Source organism: Accipiter gentilis, chromosome 14 (assembly GCF_929443795.1).
Source record: "Accipiter gentilis chromosome 14, bAccGen1.1, whole genome shotgun sequence".
Classification (NCBI taxonomy): domain Eukaryota; kingdom Metazoa; phylum Chordata; class Aves; order Accipitriformes; family Accipitridae; genus Astur; species Astur gentilis.
In genome coordinates, this window is record NC_064893.1 from 28,711,742 (window position 1) to 28,724,644 (window position 12,903).

General features: G+C 40.9%; 1 protein-coding gene and 1 long non-coding RNA gene across 2 annotated transcripts; one reads left to right on the forward strand and one right to left on the reverse strand.

The window, feature by feature from the left end:
- The first annotated feature begins 685 nt into the window (after positions 1-685).
- On the forward strand, positions 686-12,665 carry LOC126045351 (uncharacterized). Its single transcript, XR_007508070.1, has 3 exons — positions 686-1,197; positions 9,897-10,035; positions 11,700-12,665. It is a non-coding gene; the product is annotated as an uncharacterized LOC126045351 (long non-coding RNA).
- Positions 3,427-10,575, reverse strand: PRELID3B (PRELI domain containing 3B). Its single transcript, XM_049816349.1, is given in 7 exon segments — positions 3,427-6,441; positions 6,444-6,510; positions 7,226-7,328; positions 8,216-8,286; positions 8,890-8,979; positions 9,347-9,515; positions 10,433-10,575. Coding segments are annotated over 7 exon segments (687 nt in total). The 5' UTR covers positions 10,465-10,575; the 3' UTR covers positions 3,427-6,286.
- Positions 12,666-12,903: the final 238 nt, after the last annotated feature.

Here is a 12,903-nt window from a genome sequence, read left to right on the forward strand (position 1 = left end):
TACGTGCTTACACTTCTTTCAAAGACAAGGGAGACAGGATCTTAAGTAAATAAGGGCTGTTATTGCCTCTCACTTTGCAGATAGATAGGGAAACAACATAATCTGTGCAGTAGCACCCTGTTTCTTTTTGTTCTATCTATTCTTTACCAGGAAAAGCAGGGAAAATGTGTAGTGTGCTGAATGTTCCTCAAAACTGGCAATTATAAATAGAGAAAATAAAACTGTGTAGAGCATCAGGCTAAGAAGGTGACATGCTTCTAGTACTTCAGCTAGATAGGCCGGAATATGACATGACTATAAAATATAAATTAATTCAAAGTACAGGTTCTGATACACACTTCCTTACTCCCGATTTCACAACATACCTACTAGATTTTGCTGCACCTGCTATATGTAAATGAGTTTAAATCTAGATAAACCAAAGCAGTTGTCTGACAGGTAAATAGGATCTACACAGTCCCCCCAAAAAAACCATTATCAAGAACTCACCAAAATGATGCTACTTGCTGTATTATAAAGCAGATTTCTTACCAGGGTGTCCACAAAGTTGAACAGGCTCTAGGAATACCAAAGTGCACAGCAGGGCCAATGGTTTCATTTAATTTGGTGTAAAAAGGATTGGGTGCATGATTACGAAAATATTTACTATGTTATGTTGTTCATTTTATTATATTCTAGCTGATAATATTTTTTTAGCTCAGTGTTTTTAAACTTTTTGATTAAAGGACTGTCAATTCTTTCTGGAGAAAAAGAAAATGTAAAAAAGCCACCTTGTGCTGAACTTCTTGCGATATATAAGCCTGAAAGACTTTAACTTAACAATGTTACTGGTTTACAAAACTGTAAATTTTACTGTTATAATAACATACATTGTTTACAGCATCAAATACTCTTTCTAGTAGATGCAATATGAAATTATTGTAATACACATTGCAGAGGCAATATCATTTCAGCCCACCCAATAGCTTCCTATAGATAAAGAGATCGTCCATGTCTCCTCTTTCCGTGTGTCTCACCTGGCTGCTGGCTGCATAAAGTTTATATCACTTCTCACATTCATGGGTTTTTGGCTCAACAAGTTGACTTGGCTCAACAGAGGGTGCAAAGACCACTATCTTCAGTGCAAGGGAAAAAGTGGGACAGCACAACCAGGAACAAGGTGGCAGGCAGACACAGGACTGCTTCCTTTCATTGAAGGTAAGCACTTAGTTCAGCATAGTTGTAACATGTAATCTCACCTTTAGAATAATTCAATCCTATGCCAACATATAAAGCAAAGCTATCAAATTATTTGAGAAAGAAATTAACAGGCCCTGTGCAAGTGGAAGAACAACTTTCACCCTGAGAAACAGAAGGATTCTAAAAGGACTCAGTACTTTCACACAAGCTCTCTTTATCGGCACTCTTCAGTTCTTCCATAAACATGAATCTCAACAAGGTGCTGATCTTTCCTTTGAACCGTCAAATGCCAGAGGGGTTTGAAAGGTTGCAGTTACTAGACAATGGGTGCTTACGTTTACCATATATTACATTTATTGGAAATATGCTAGACTGTACAGTTTAACTGCAAGTATAGACCATAATAGACCAATCAGCAATGTTGTAGGAAAGGGTGGTTAAGTTTTTTTCTGTTTTTTTTCCAAAACAAACAACTGGTTTACATTTATAGTTAACTGCTCTATGATTGAACAGGTGCTGACACCCATTATCAGCAAGAAGAAATACTTCTCAGGTTGTCGTGGTTTAACCCCAGCCAGCATCTAAGCACCGCATAGCTACTCGCCCACTCCCCCCCACCCAGTGGGATGGGGGATGGAATCGGAAAAAAAAGTAAAACTCGTGGGTTGAGATAAGTACAATTTAATAGAACAGAAAAGAAGAAACTAATAATGATAATAGTAACACTAATAAAATGACAATAGTAGTAATAAAAAGATTGGAATGTGCAAGTGATGCACAATGCAATTGCTCACCACCTGCCGACCAACACCCAGATACTTATTGAGCGGCGATCCCCCTGACCCCACTCCCCCCAGTTTATATATCAGATGTGACATCACATGGTATGGAATACCCCGTCAACCACTTTGGGTCAGGTGCCCTGGCTGTGTCCTGTGCCAGCTTCTTGTGCCCCTCCAGCCTTCTTGCTGGCTGGGCATCAGAAGCTGAAAAATCCTTGACTTTAGACTAAACATTACTTAGCAACAACTGAAAACATCAGTGTTATCAGCGTTCTTCTCATACTGAACCCAAAATACATAGCACTGTACCAGCTACTAGCAAGACAATTAACTCTATCCCAGCTGAAACCAGGACAGAGGTACATTAAGCCTTTTTGAAAGTACTTAATTTCTATTGCTGACTGAAAAAAGTGGTATTATTTTAGTGTTCATAAAGACACAAGTTGTTTCAGTGTCACAGTATATGTAGGATTTTGCTTTCTTCCATGGTAGCAGCTTTCATTTCAGATTGTCAAAAGCAGTACCTTCCAGAACAGAGAGTAGTAGGCAATTAGCAAGGTGCACAAACGCAAGTCTTTAACAAGTTTATAGTGCAGATGGATACATGGAAGCTAGACAACTACACACTATTGAAAAAAATTAAAACCCTACAGATCAGTTCTTCTTAGAATGCCTTGCAGTTAATGTAAAACAAGTTAATCCATTATACTGCTGCTTTAGCCATCCTGAGCCTGTTTAAATCAAGAAGTGAAGGACAAAGTCAAGGTGGGTGTAATTTACAGTAAAAAAATCTTTACGAAGTTAACACCAAAGTTCCACCACTGGTAAGGCCAATTCTTATATTAAACCTGAGGAAAAGTAATTTTTGCATTCCTTGTTTCAACTTTTAGATACAAATCAGGTAAGCAGTTTCATTCAGAAGAATCTTTCCATAGGCATCTGGCTATGTCCATACAAATATTTGAGACTTGAAGGGCACTGTGCTTAGTAGAACAGCAGATGATGTAAGTGTTCAGTCTCAACAGAAGAGGGCATTAAGCTTGCCAAGACCTCAACTTCCAGCTACTGTAATTTAAACTTCTGGTTTTAAATTAACTGTAACAGCGTTTCTAGATACAACTTGCTTTAGAAGGATGCTTTGGAGACTTGTAGCATGTCCTCCCTCCTGGCAGAAATCCTTAGTAGCTGTGTTGGGAGTACTTAAGGGTCACAGGAGAAAATAATCCAAAATAATTAAGACAATGAACAGTAAGGAAACCTGATGATCTCTTAGTGAAAACTTAAGACGACAGGCAGTGAGAACAAAAGATTTAACAGTGCCATCTCAAATATTCTCCAGGCCATTGAACTTTGGATCTAAAACTTACTACTGTTCTATTTCTCCGCAAATTTATATGGGTGAATTTGAAGTTTACTGATGTAAGCCTAAATCTGCAGATAAAGTAAAACATGAATCCATTTAGACAAGCTTAAGCAGGTAGGGATCCACCAGGGACCACACCACTGATTTGTTCACATCACATTCTTCCACCTCTGTCCCTTCTGCTCTGCCTCCCCCTGCCTTTTTTTTCCCTTTCTTACTGGTCCTTTAGTTTTGTCCCTCCAGCTGTAGCTCCTTTCTCTTACCTGCCTCCTCCATTCCTTCTAACCACCAGAACCCATAGCTTCTCTGCACTACCTCAGGTCACACTCACTGACTGCAGCATCGGTGCATTCATCCATAGCACTCTACATTCACTGGAGCACTGCCAGCCATGACATAGCCCTGCAGTGCATTGTGAAGTCGATCCAGAGGGAACACATGACTTGAAGTGACTAGTGAAGAAACCATCCGAGTATGTATGCATTTGCAGAGGGCAGGTACCTGCTTCCATCTGCAGTGGGACAGCACATGGGTTGTTAACTGGTGCACACACAGTCCTCCCCATCAAAGCCACTTTAGGTGCAGTCTCCTATTGTGAGAACTGGGGGTAAAGAGACAAGCTGTTACATGACTTGTACAGACCCAAACATATTGTTCTCTTCTGCTCTTAACAACAGTGAGTATTAGACTCCACATGCAGAGACACATTCCTTAACAGGTAAATTGTGGCATACAAATCTCAGTCCAAGTAGATTGAAAATCTTTCCACAAGATCTAGCAAACTGTGAAATCTGGTCACTAGTTAACATGTCGAATTTGCAGAAAAGCGGAGTTATTAAGAAACAAAAAAGACCACAGCAGCTGTGAATGTGCATTTTAGGATATGCATTTAAATAAAAGAAGCTACTAACTCCAGAGTATTTCTTCACCTCCCTCATTTCAGATTACTCGCCTAGTAGTTACAAAAATCAAATAGATCAGAAAGTTTCAGGAACTAGCCAGAACTCAGATAAAGTTTTATTTAAAAAGCGCCACATACAGAAAGCCATACTTTGACAGAATGAGAATGCAGGCATATAAATAAAATAGAACAAAATCATGATCTTTCAAGAAGTTTTTGAATGCTTGCAAAAATTAAACAGTAAGTTTTTTTCAGTGCAAGGGCAAACTGTGAGTTGAGTTCATATGTGCAGTCCTTAGCACAGAAAAATTAGGAAAAGAACAAATTGACTTTAAAATACCAAGTGATGCTAATGGCTAAACAAACACTTAAAATTACTTTCAAGCATTGCATATTTTTATCAGAAATCATGGTACAGTTTTGCAGAAGTTTCACATACATTTTTTAAATTGAAATGCTATTTCAGTTGTAATAATCTCCTGTAAAAGCATGGCAAACCTCAATGATTTCAATTTAGCAAGGTAGTCTGAAACTGTTTCTTTTTAGAAAAATATTTAGCATAGTTAAATTTGTAAAAGTTTTATATATATACACACACACACACCTGTTTTCTTCCCCCTACACAAATCTTACTGAAGAATGTGTTCCCATGTCTTTACCACTTAAAATAAGCTCTGGTTCTCTATATAGCAGACACTGTTCAATAGGCAATTCTGATATAACAGAAACGGCATGCAACATAAAATATGCTGGGACAGGTGACATTACAGTTCTTAATGGCTAAAAGAGAGTCTTGAAATTACTGGTAAGCTTACAATCAAAATTCCAGGAAAAACCTCTGGCACCAAAATACAAGCACCAGCTAATTCAAGGGCTGTGTCCTTCCATTTTTCCTTCACACTGAAGGAGCCTCATGGGACAGATAGCCTCTGCTGAAGTCAACAGGACTACGAGCAGACTAGTATACTGTGTAAGGAAGAATGTCAAGGTCTAACTTTTAAGTTCCCACAGCTAATGACTGGTGGCAGTACCAAGAATGTACAGCAAGTACCAAGAAACAAACACAAACTGTAGAAAACTTTTTATTCTCAAGCTTTTCATTTGAAGAGCCTTGTATTGTAAGCAAATTAGTTTAAAAGGTAAAGGAACTTCTGGAACTTAGAACACTTTAAATTAAAGGACAACACAACGTTCAGTTGATGTAACAGGTTATTTTTGAAGCATGATCAAGTTAATGTGTACATCGTTAACATTCTTTAATATTGTTTCCTCTTATGTTAAGGTATTGCTTTAGCCAACTTCACAAAAGTTTTTTTAGTCCTTTAAATGGTTCTTTGAAATTTTGAAGTTAACACCTACTATTCTTAGATGCCCTAGCAGCTTGCAAGATTTTAAGGCTCTATACTTGTTGCACCCCTTTATTCAATGGGCTTTTAGAAACAGAGATACTTATTACAGAACTTTAAGATAAAATTTTATTTTAAGTTACTGCACGACCAGCTTATTAATGTTGCATTTAGGAATAGAATTTAGGTCTTAGTAGATAAGAGACATTTTGTACGCTTTACCTATATTGACTGAAAAACAATTTGAGTACCATGTTAGTTTAGCCAAACAAGTTAAAAAGCTTATCAAAAAATATTTTGTACATTCTTTTGTATTTCAAGCATCAAGTAATAAACTTTCTTTTAAACCAAGTTGTATCACACAACTATCAAAAATTAACAAACAGAACAATGCTGGAACAAACCATTCTGCTGAATTTTGGGCTTGGTCCCAAAAGAGGTAGTCCATAAGTCACACAAAAATAAAAATTCCACAGAAGTTAACCTAACATGCCAGTCTCCTCCACCATATGCAGCCTCATCGCTAAATGAGGCTATTTCATATATGAAAACATTATAAGTTAGTGTTCATGTAAATACAGGAACTATACTTTAAAATTACTTCTTCAGCTGTAACTGGAATTCGGTCCAGCTGAACCAATATATTAACTAGGCTTTGCGCATCAGCCTCATTAGTAAGAATTCAGCTTTTCTCCAAATTAAATTTGAAACATGCCTAATACACAGGTATGCCTTTAAATAACAAAGGATACATGTATTTATGTTTGGAGAGAAGCTTCAGATTGTTAATCTTTGTTAGTAATACAGGTATATTTACTATCATTTCTCTACAAATGCTGCTGCTGCCATTGAATTCCTCATGGTTCCTCTTGCTGAAGCTGCGAACTCTTCAATTTCAGCATTCAGTCTATTAATTACCCATTCCAATGCTTCACGGCCCTACAGTTAAAGAGAAGTTTATCAATGTATAAATCTTAGTAAATAAGTAAATAGGTTAAACCCTATCTTACTGAAAATTATTAAATGACACAATAATTGAAAAAAGGAAGAAAAGGTACAGAAATACATGCCTCTGTGGTATTTCTTGCTTCAATAACCAGAGTACTGCAGAAATATGTACTGCCTTACATTTCATGAAAAAATTTCTTATGTCAGCAGCGCTCACATGAACCACAAAAGACTTTATTCAGATTGTTTTATCATTCTTGAGGCTGAACTCAAGATATCTTTGGATTCCCAGAGGACAGACTCTCAACTAAAACACCACTTCATTACTCCCACGTAACTACTTCAGATCTGTCTGGATGTATATCCTTTTTCAACAGTAAAACCTAACAGATGGCATCAAGAGGGCAGCAAAACTGACAGCAGCAGACTGTTAAGTGAGTGGAGATGTTTTTTCCAGTGAAGATTCAGAGAGCTTTGCCAATAATAATTTATTATCTCCATTCACAAGAGGAAAAAAAATAGGAAGTTCAGCAAGCTGAGCATTCAGTCTCCACAGTAAAGGCAGTAGAACTATGCAGAGCCTTCCCAAGATTGCCAAAAGAAGCCAATTAAAAAAAAAAAAAAAAAAAAAGAAAAAAGGAAGATATTTTTATTCCCTTTGTCATTTAGCCAGTGGTCACACATTTTACACAAGGGTCATACTTACTTTATTAGCATTGGAAGAAATTGTGTTTGCCATTAGGCCTTCTAGGTAACTGCTAAGACTGACACCTTTTACAGATATTATTGCTTCTTGTGTCAAAACGGTTCTGAAACAGAGAGCAGGAAACAGAATTATTCCGAGTAGTTTAAAAAAAGAATGCATTGCTGAAAGAAACTCACTCCTCTCCAACAAGTACATTCCCTCATCAGCTTCACTGGAGAACACAGAACATCTTGCCCCATAAACACAACCCACTTCCACAGTGCTTAACTGCTTTATGCTTTTACTCATAAAACAAAAAACCAAGAGTCCCACTAAGTCCAACTGTCCCTTTGTGGCACTCAACTATTTCCATCGTTAGCACCAGGAAGTTAAGAGAGGAAACAGCAGATTTGGAGTGAAGGTAAACTGGGAAAACAGTATTAAGACAACCCCTTCAACAATAGGGATTTAACATTTCTGACTGTCATGAGAGGAAAAAAACTCTTATGTTAGAAACCCTAGAAAGATCCTTCAGAATTATCACTAGTTCCAGCAGTATAGACTCAGTAAGCTTTAAACTTGCCTTAAAAAAACCCCAACAAATCAAAACACCAAACCCCAAACCTCCAAAACTATAGACTGAAAGCAGATAAACGTGGCTTCTAGTGGTGGTTCTGGCTCAGGCTGATGAAGAGATCAGAAATAAGGAGCCGATAACTGAAGATTGTATACAAACTCAGTTACAGATACGACGTAGGACAACTCCCTGAAAAGCTGATCTGAATTGGACTCCATCATAGCTTACTAAGCCATACTAAGTTTCCTAGTAGGTGCTCTGCAGAAGCAATGTCACTAGAGAAAATGACAATCCATTTAATTCTTTTTTAGACAAGTTACTGTAACAGAAGTGATGTAAACCTCATCTTCTGTTCAAGGGAAACCATGGAAATTTTCAAAGCCAAAGTCTGTAACTACTACTTCAGGGCAATCTCAGAACAAAGAGGTACTTACTTGTCTGGTTCATGAGGGTGTGGTTTATAGACAAGCCTCTCATCTACTGACACAAGGTTTGTGAATGAGATCTGTAGAACATAAGACAAGATTACCCCTTGATAAAAATACGAAGGAATGTAGTAAATTAAACTGCAGATTCAAAACTAATGCTTATATCCAATTTAAACATTGTACTTTTCCTGCAAGAATTAGCGTTGTAGAACAAGGTAGAGAAATCTCCAAGTTCAGCATTTGCTGATTTAGTTCTCTTTCATTAAGTTTTTGGATCATTTACCAATACAGATTACCACATTTACAAGAATATTTCAACAGTGGTATCAGACAGACGAAGTAGTACAAAGAGCAAAATGTTACATGGTTAGGAAACAGTGACAGTGTACACCAAATGGCTTTTAAAATTTTTTTCTTAACATCCCCGCTGCTGCCCCCAAAACTACTCCTGTCCTGCTCATCAGTATGTTCAGATGCTTCAGTCCTGACAAGTTCCAAAAACCTAGTAGCTTCTTTCTGAAAAACAGAACCGGTCAACTATAAACACATTACTTACACCTTTAACTTGTATTGTTCTAATGCAAATTTCAAGTTAACATCAAGATGATTTTTCTTTTCAAATTTACAAGGTATTATTATAATCTGTAATCTCTTTCAACTGCACAAACACAACTACTTACATTACTGGATTTAAGCTCCATTGTTTTTTTCACTGGGTCAACAACAGAGTGCTCCTGAACGTATGTCTTTGTTCTGCACGTGCCAATGAGCTAGAAGACAAGCAAACATATATGGAATTAATTATGCTAACCAACTGCCATTTTTTAGTGCCTTTAAATGCGTAATTAATTAGTGGTTACTGTATTGAACAGACACCGAGACAACAGAATTAGGGTTTAGCTTAAAATAAAACTATTCAGTTGATCTCATTTTCAAGATGGACCCAGTCTAAGATCTAGGCAGCTTTTGGCTGTCAGGAAGTCGTTACGTGTACTGCTGTTGAGCTTTCCTGATACATAAATGCTTACGTTTTTAAACCATTAAAGTTACGACATGATACAGGCCTATTACAACACCTGGTTCACAAGCTTCCCCTCCCTCCGGCACCCTTTTCAAGCCCTGCGATACAATACATACTGATTTCACAATGGAGGGTATTCCCCATTCAGTACTGAGGAGTCTGTGGCTGTGCAACTTCCCACTAGGGTCTATGTGTCTGTCCAGGACATCGACTCCAACCACACTGGGGTTCATGGGATTTGGGTATTTCTGCATGGCAGCCGTCGTGACCGTTTCCCAGGGGTGACTGCCAAAACAGAATCAAGACATAAATTTGTACGCCTTTGTTTTTTAACAGGATTTCTATTAACACTGAACACAACACATTAACTGATTTGTATTTTTAACGCAGTTCAATTTCTAGTTCTAGACCCTACAAATATCCTTCCCTGGAGGAAAACACCTGTTTTGTGGATTGGAGGGTAGTACATGCAAGTGGAGCATACAATACACCTGATTAATCAGGACTCCTGAGTTCAATTAGCTTCTGGCTTATAATGTGATAAGAATGTTTTCCCTTTGACATGATGCTGAAAGATTGCAGTTTTTTCCGGTTTCAGCAGCACTAGAGTAATTCATTAAGTTGTTCCTTTCCTCTGACAAGTATTGCCTTCGGATTATTTTTCAGCACAGGCGTTTTGGAGCCCTCGAGCCCCGACAACACGAAGCGACTCAATGCTTTGGTCAGCCCTGCACCCCGCAGGCGAGGACAGCGCAAAGATACCCCGTAAGGCGGCCGACACCGCAGCTGGATCCGCGCCGCGCAGGTACGCCTCCCGGTTCGGTTTGTAGGCGGCTTCCACAGGCTCGCCGGCTGCCTCCCCAGCCGACGGCAGTCACCCCACACGCTGCCCGCCCTGCTGGCGGCAGCGGCGGCGCCCGCGTTCCGGTAGCCGGGCTGCACCCCCCAGCAGAGCGGCCTCAGAGCCGGCGAGCGGCTCCCCACGGCGGCAAGGACGCGCAGGGGGAAGGTCAACGGAGGCGAGCGAGCCGCGGCGGCCGGAGCAGGGCTGCGGCGCCGAGCCGGCCCGGGAGAGCCGGGGAGTGGCAGACGGCCCAGCGGCGGCGAAGCCCCCTCAGCCGCCGGCCGGAGGAGGAGGAGCGGCCGCCCTCCCCGAGGCCAGCCCTGCTTCCCCCCTCACGCCGCCCCCGCGCTGCACTTACTCGAAAACGTGCTCCGAGGTCCAGATCTTCATGGCGGCGGCGGGCACGGAGCGGGAGCGGGGCCGGGGGCGCTGCTGCCGCCGCCACCGCGCTCTCCCCCCCACCCCGCCGCTCCGGAGCCAGGCACTGCCGCCGGCAGCCGCTGCGCCTGCGCAGTCCCGGAGGGAGCCGCCGCCGTGCCGTGGGGCGCGGATCGCTGGCCTCCAATCGCCGCCCGGCGCCGCGTTGACGTCAGGGGTCACGCACGCGTGGAAGTCACGCAGAGGAGCCTCGGCCGCTGCGCCCGAGCAGTGGCGGGTGTCACGCGCCTGCCGGGTGGCCCTGCTCGGCCGCGCTCAGTGCGCAGGCGCGCGGCGGGGCCGCTTCCGGTGCCGGTGCGAGAGACGGCATCGCCTGGTGGAGTCGTTCTCGTCTCACCGGGCACGGCCTTGAAGGGCGACGTTAAGGCAGCAGCTGTCACGTTGCTTGAGTTCTTTCCCCCTCCGTGAGCTGAGGTGCGGATAAAGAGTGCGACTGAGAAGCTTCCGTCAACTGAGTTTTAGTTACGTTTGAAAACGTTTCTAGTTATGCGAGTGTGTTGTAAGACGCTCATTTCATAAATGCAACCGATTAGCTTTTGAAAGGCTTAATCGGTTAAAGTTGGAATTAATACGCATTTTATCCTAACTCAGACCTTCAGGAGCCCTCCTCTTACTGCTTGGGTAAAATGGGCCGACGTTACAGTTGACTGAGGTTCCACCTATTGCCCCGTTACGGCACGGTCTGTTTTCGGGGCAAACCGGGACGCGGTTGTCGGTCACCAGAGGGCGCAGAGATCCTCCGAGTGTGGCTGGTGGGACAGGGGCACGTGCTGGACTGATGGACGCTGCTCCTTCACTGATGCATGAGCAGTCGTACTCGTGCCCCACCCAGGGCAGCTTGCTGGTGTCCTCAGCCAACTTGTTTTGTAAGTAGACTGCCTGGAAGTTATTTTATAACCGACAGTTACAAAACAGCCTTGTTACTTGAGAAGGGCCTTCTGTAACAGGCAGGCTGTTCCAGAATGGAAGGGTTTCAACTAACTGTCCCGAACTGTTTCTTTTACTCATCCTTGGAATAAAGCAGAGGTAATTTACAAGACTAATAAAGCCGTAAGAAATCAGTTACAGCAACAAACAAACCCACATGTATTTTGCGGCACGTCATCAAGCATTTTCTACTAAAATTCTCACAATAACCATGTTGAAAGTGCCTTGAGTTATGCAGAAATTGTATTTTTTTCAAACAGGGAGACAGCAGGACAGCATTTCATGGACACAGCTCTCAACCAGTGAGTGACTGTTACTTGCTCATAACTGCACAGTAATAGCCTCACTGGAAAAGGTTGAGAGGCAACCTTCCCAGAAACAGGTTACTTTCTGCAGTGCCAGAAATCCTAGCCAGTCTGTGGAAAGACTCAGATTCGGTAAATATTCCCATGCATTCTTGTTGTTCGCACTGAACATCAAATACAGAAGCTATTATACAGACAAGCTACTGTTTGATGATAAACTACCAGATTTGATCAGTAGCAAATAAGTACCTAAGTGAGAGCTGTTAAGATAATAAATTTTTGCTGGAGAGACCTATCTTGATATTTTTCCTGATTCTTCCACCTCATGGGTCCTAAACATTGTTAACATGCTAGTAATCTACCATAGTTATTTCTGGAAGATTGCAAGTCAGTTCTAAATCCATTGTAGTCTTAATACCCACTGAGTGATTTCTGCAACTGGAGAATTTTGCAAAGGTGTTAAAAATGCTAAGCATTTTGAGAGGTCTCAGAAGGCAATACATAGTTGTGGAAGATGGTGACCCTTAAACAGACATTGGCAATTCAGCAGACACCAATCTCCTATCCATTAGGCTATCTGTAGCCTCTCCTCAGTTTTTTTCTGTAAAAGAAATGTTAACTACTGGAAGCAAAGCAAAATGATATCTCCGAGAAAGAAGCATGCCAACATACAATGCAGTTTAGGAGATAGCTCTCAACAGTTCTTGCTCGTATAAACTTCAGTTAATTTTAACAGGACTTTAGTTCAAGTAAGTTTCAGTATTTGAGTGATATCAAGGGCTGAACTCCTAATAAACCTGACTTTTAAAAGGAATAATAAAATTATAAATAATAAAGCCAGGCTTTAGGAAAATAAAATGCTCATTTGTAACTGCAGAGGAAAAAGTTGCACATCCTAAACATTAGAATTCTTCACGTTGGTGATGTTGCATCTTGAGAATATTGTGTCCATTTTTATGACCAAGAATTTAATACTGTAAAATTCTATATCTTTTCCCCTATATGTTGACAGTATCTGTCTAATAATTGAAATAAAAGAAAACATTCTTTCAGTTAAGTCTGTCCAGTCCTAAGTACTACCAAGATGATCATTAAGGACCATAATGGATGTCTACAAAAGAATATAAAAATCTGTGGAAACCCATGGTGAGATTACTTA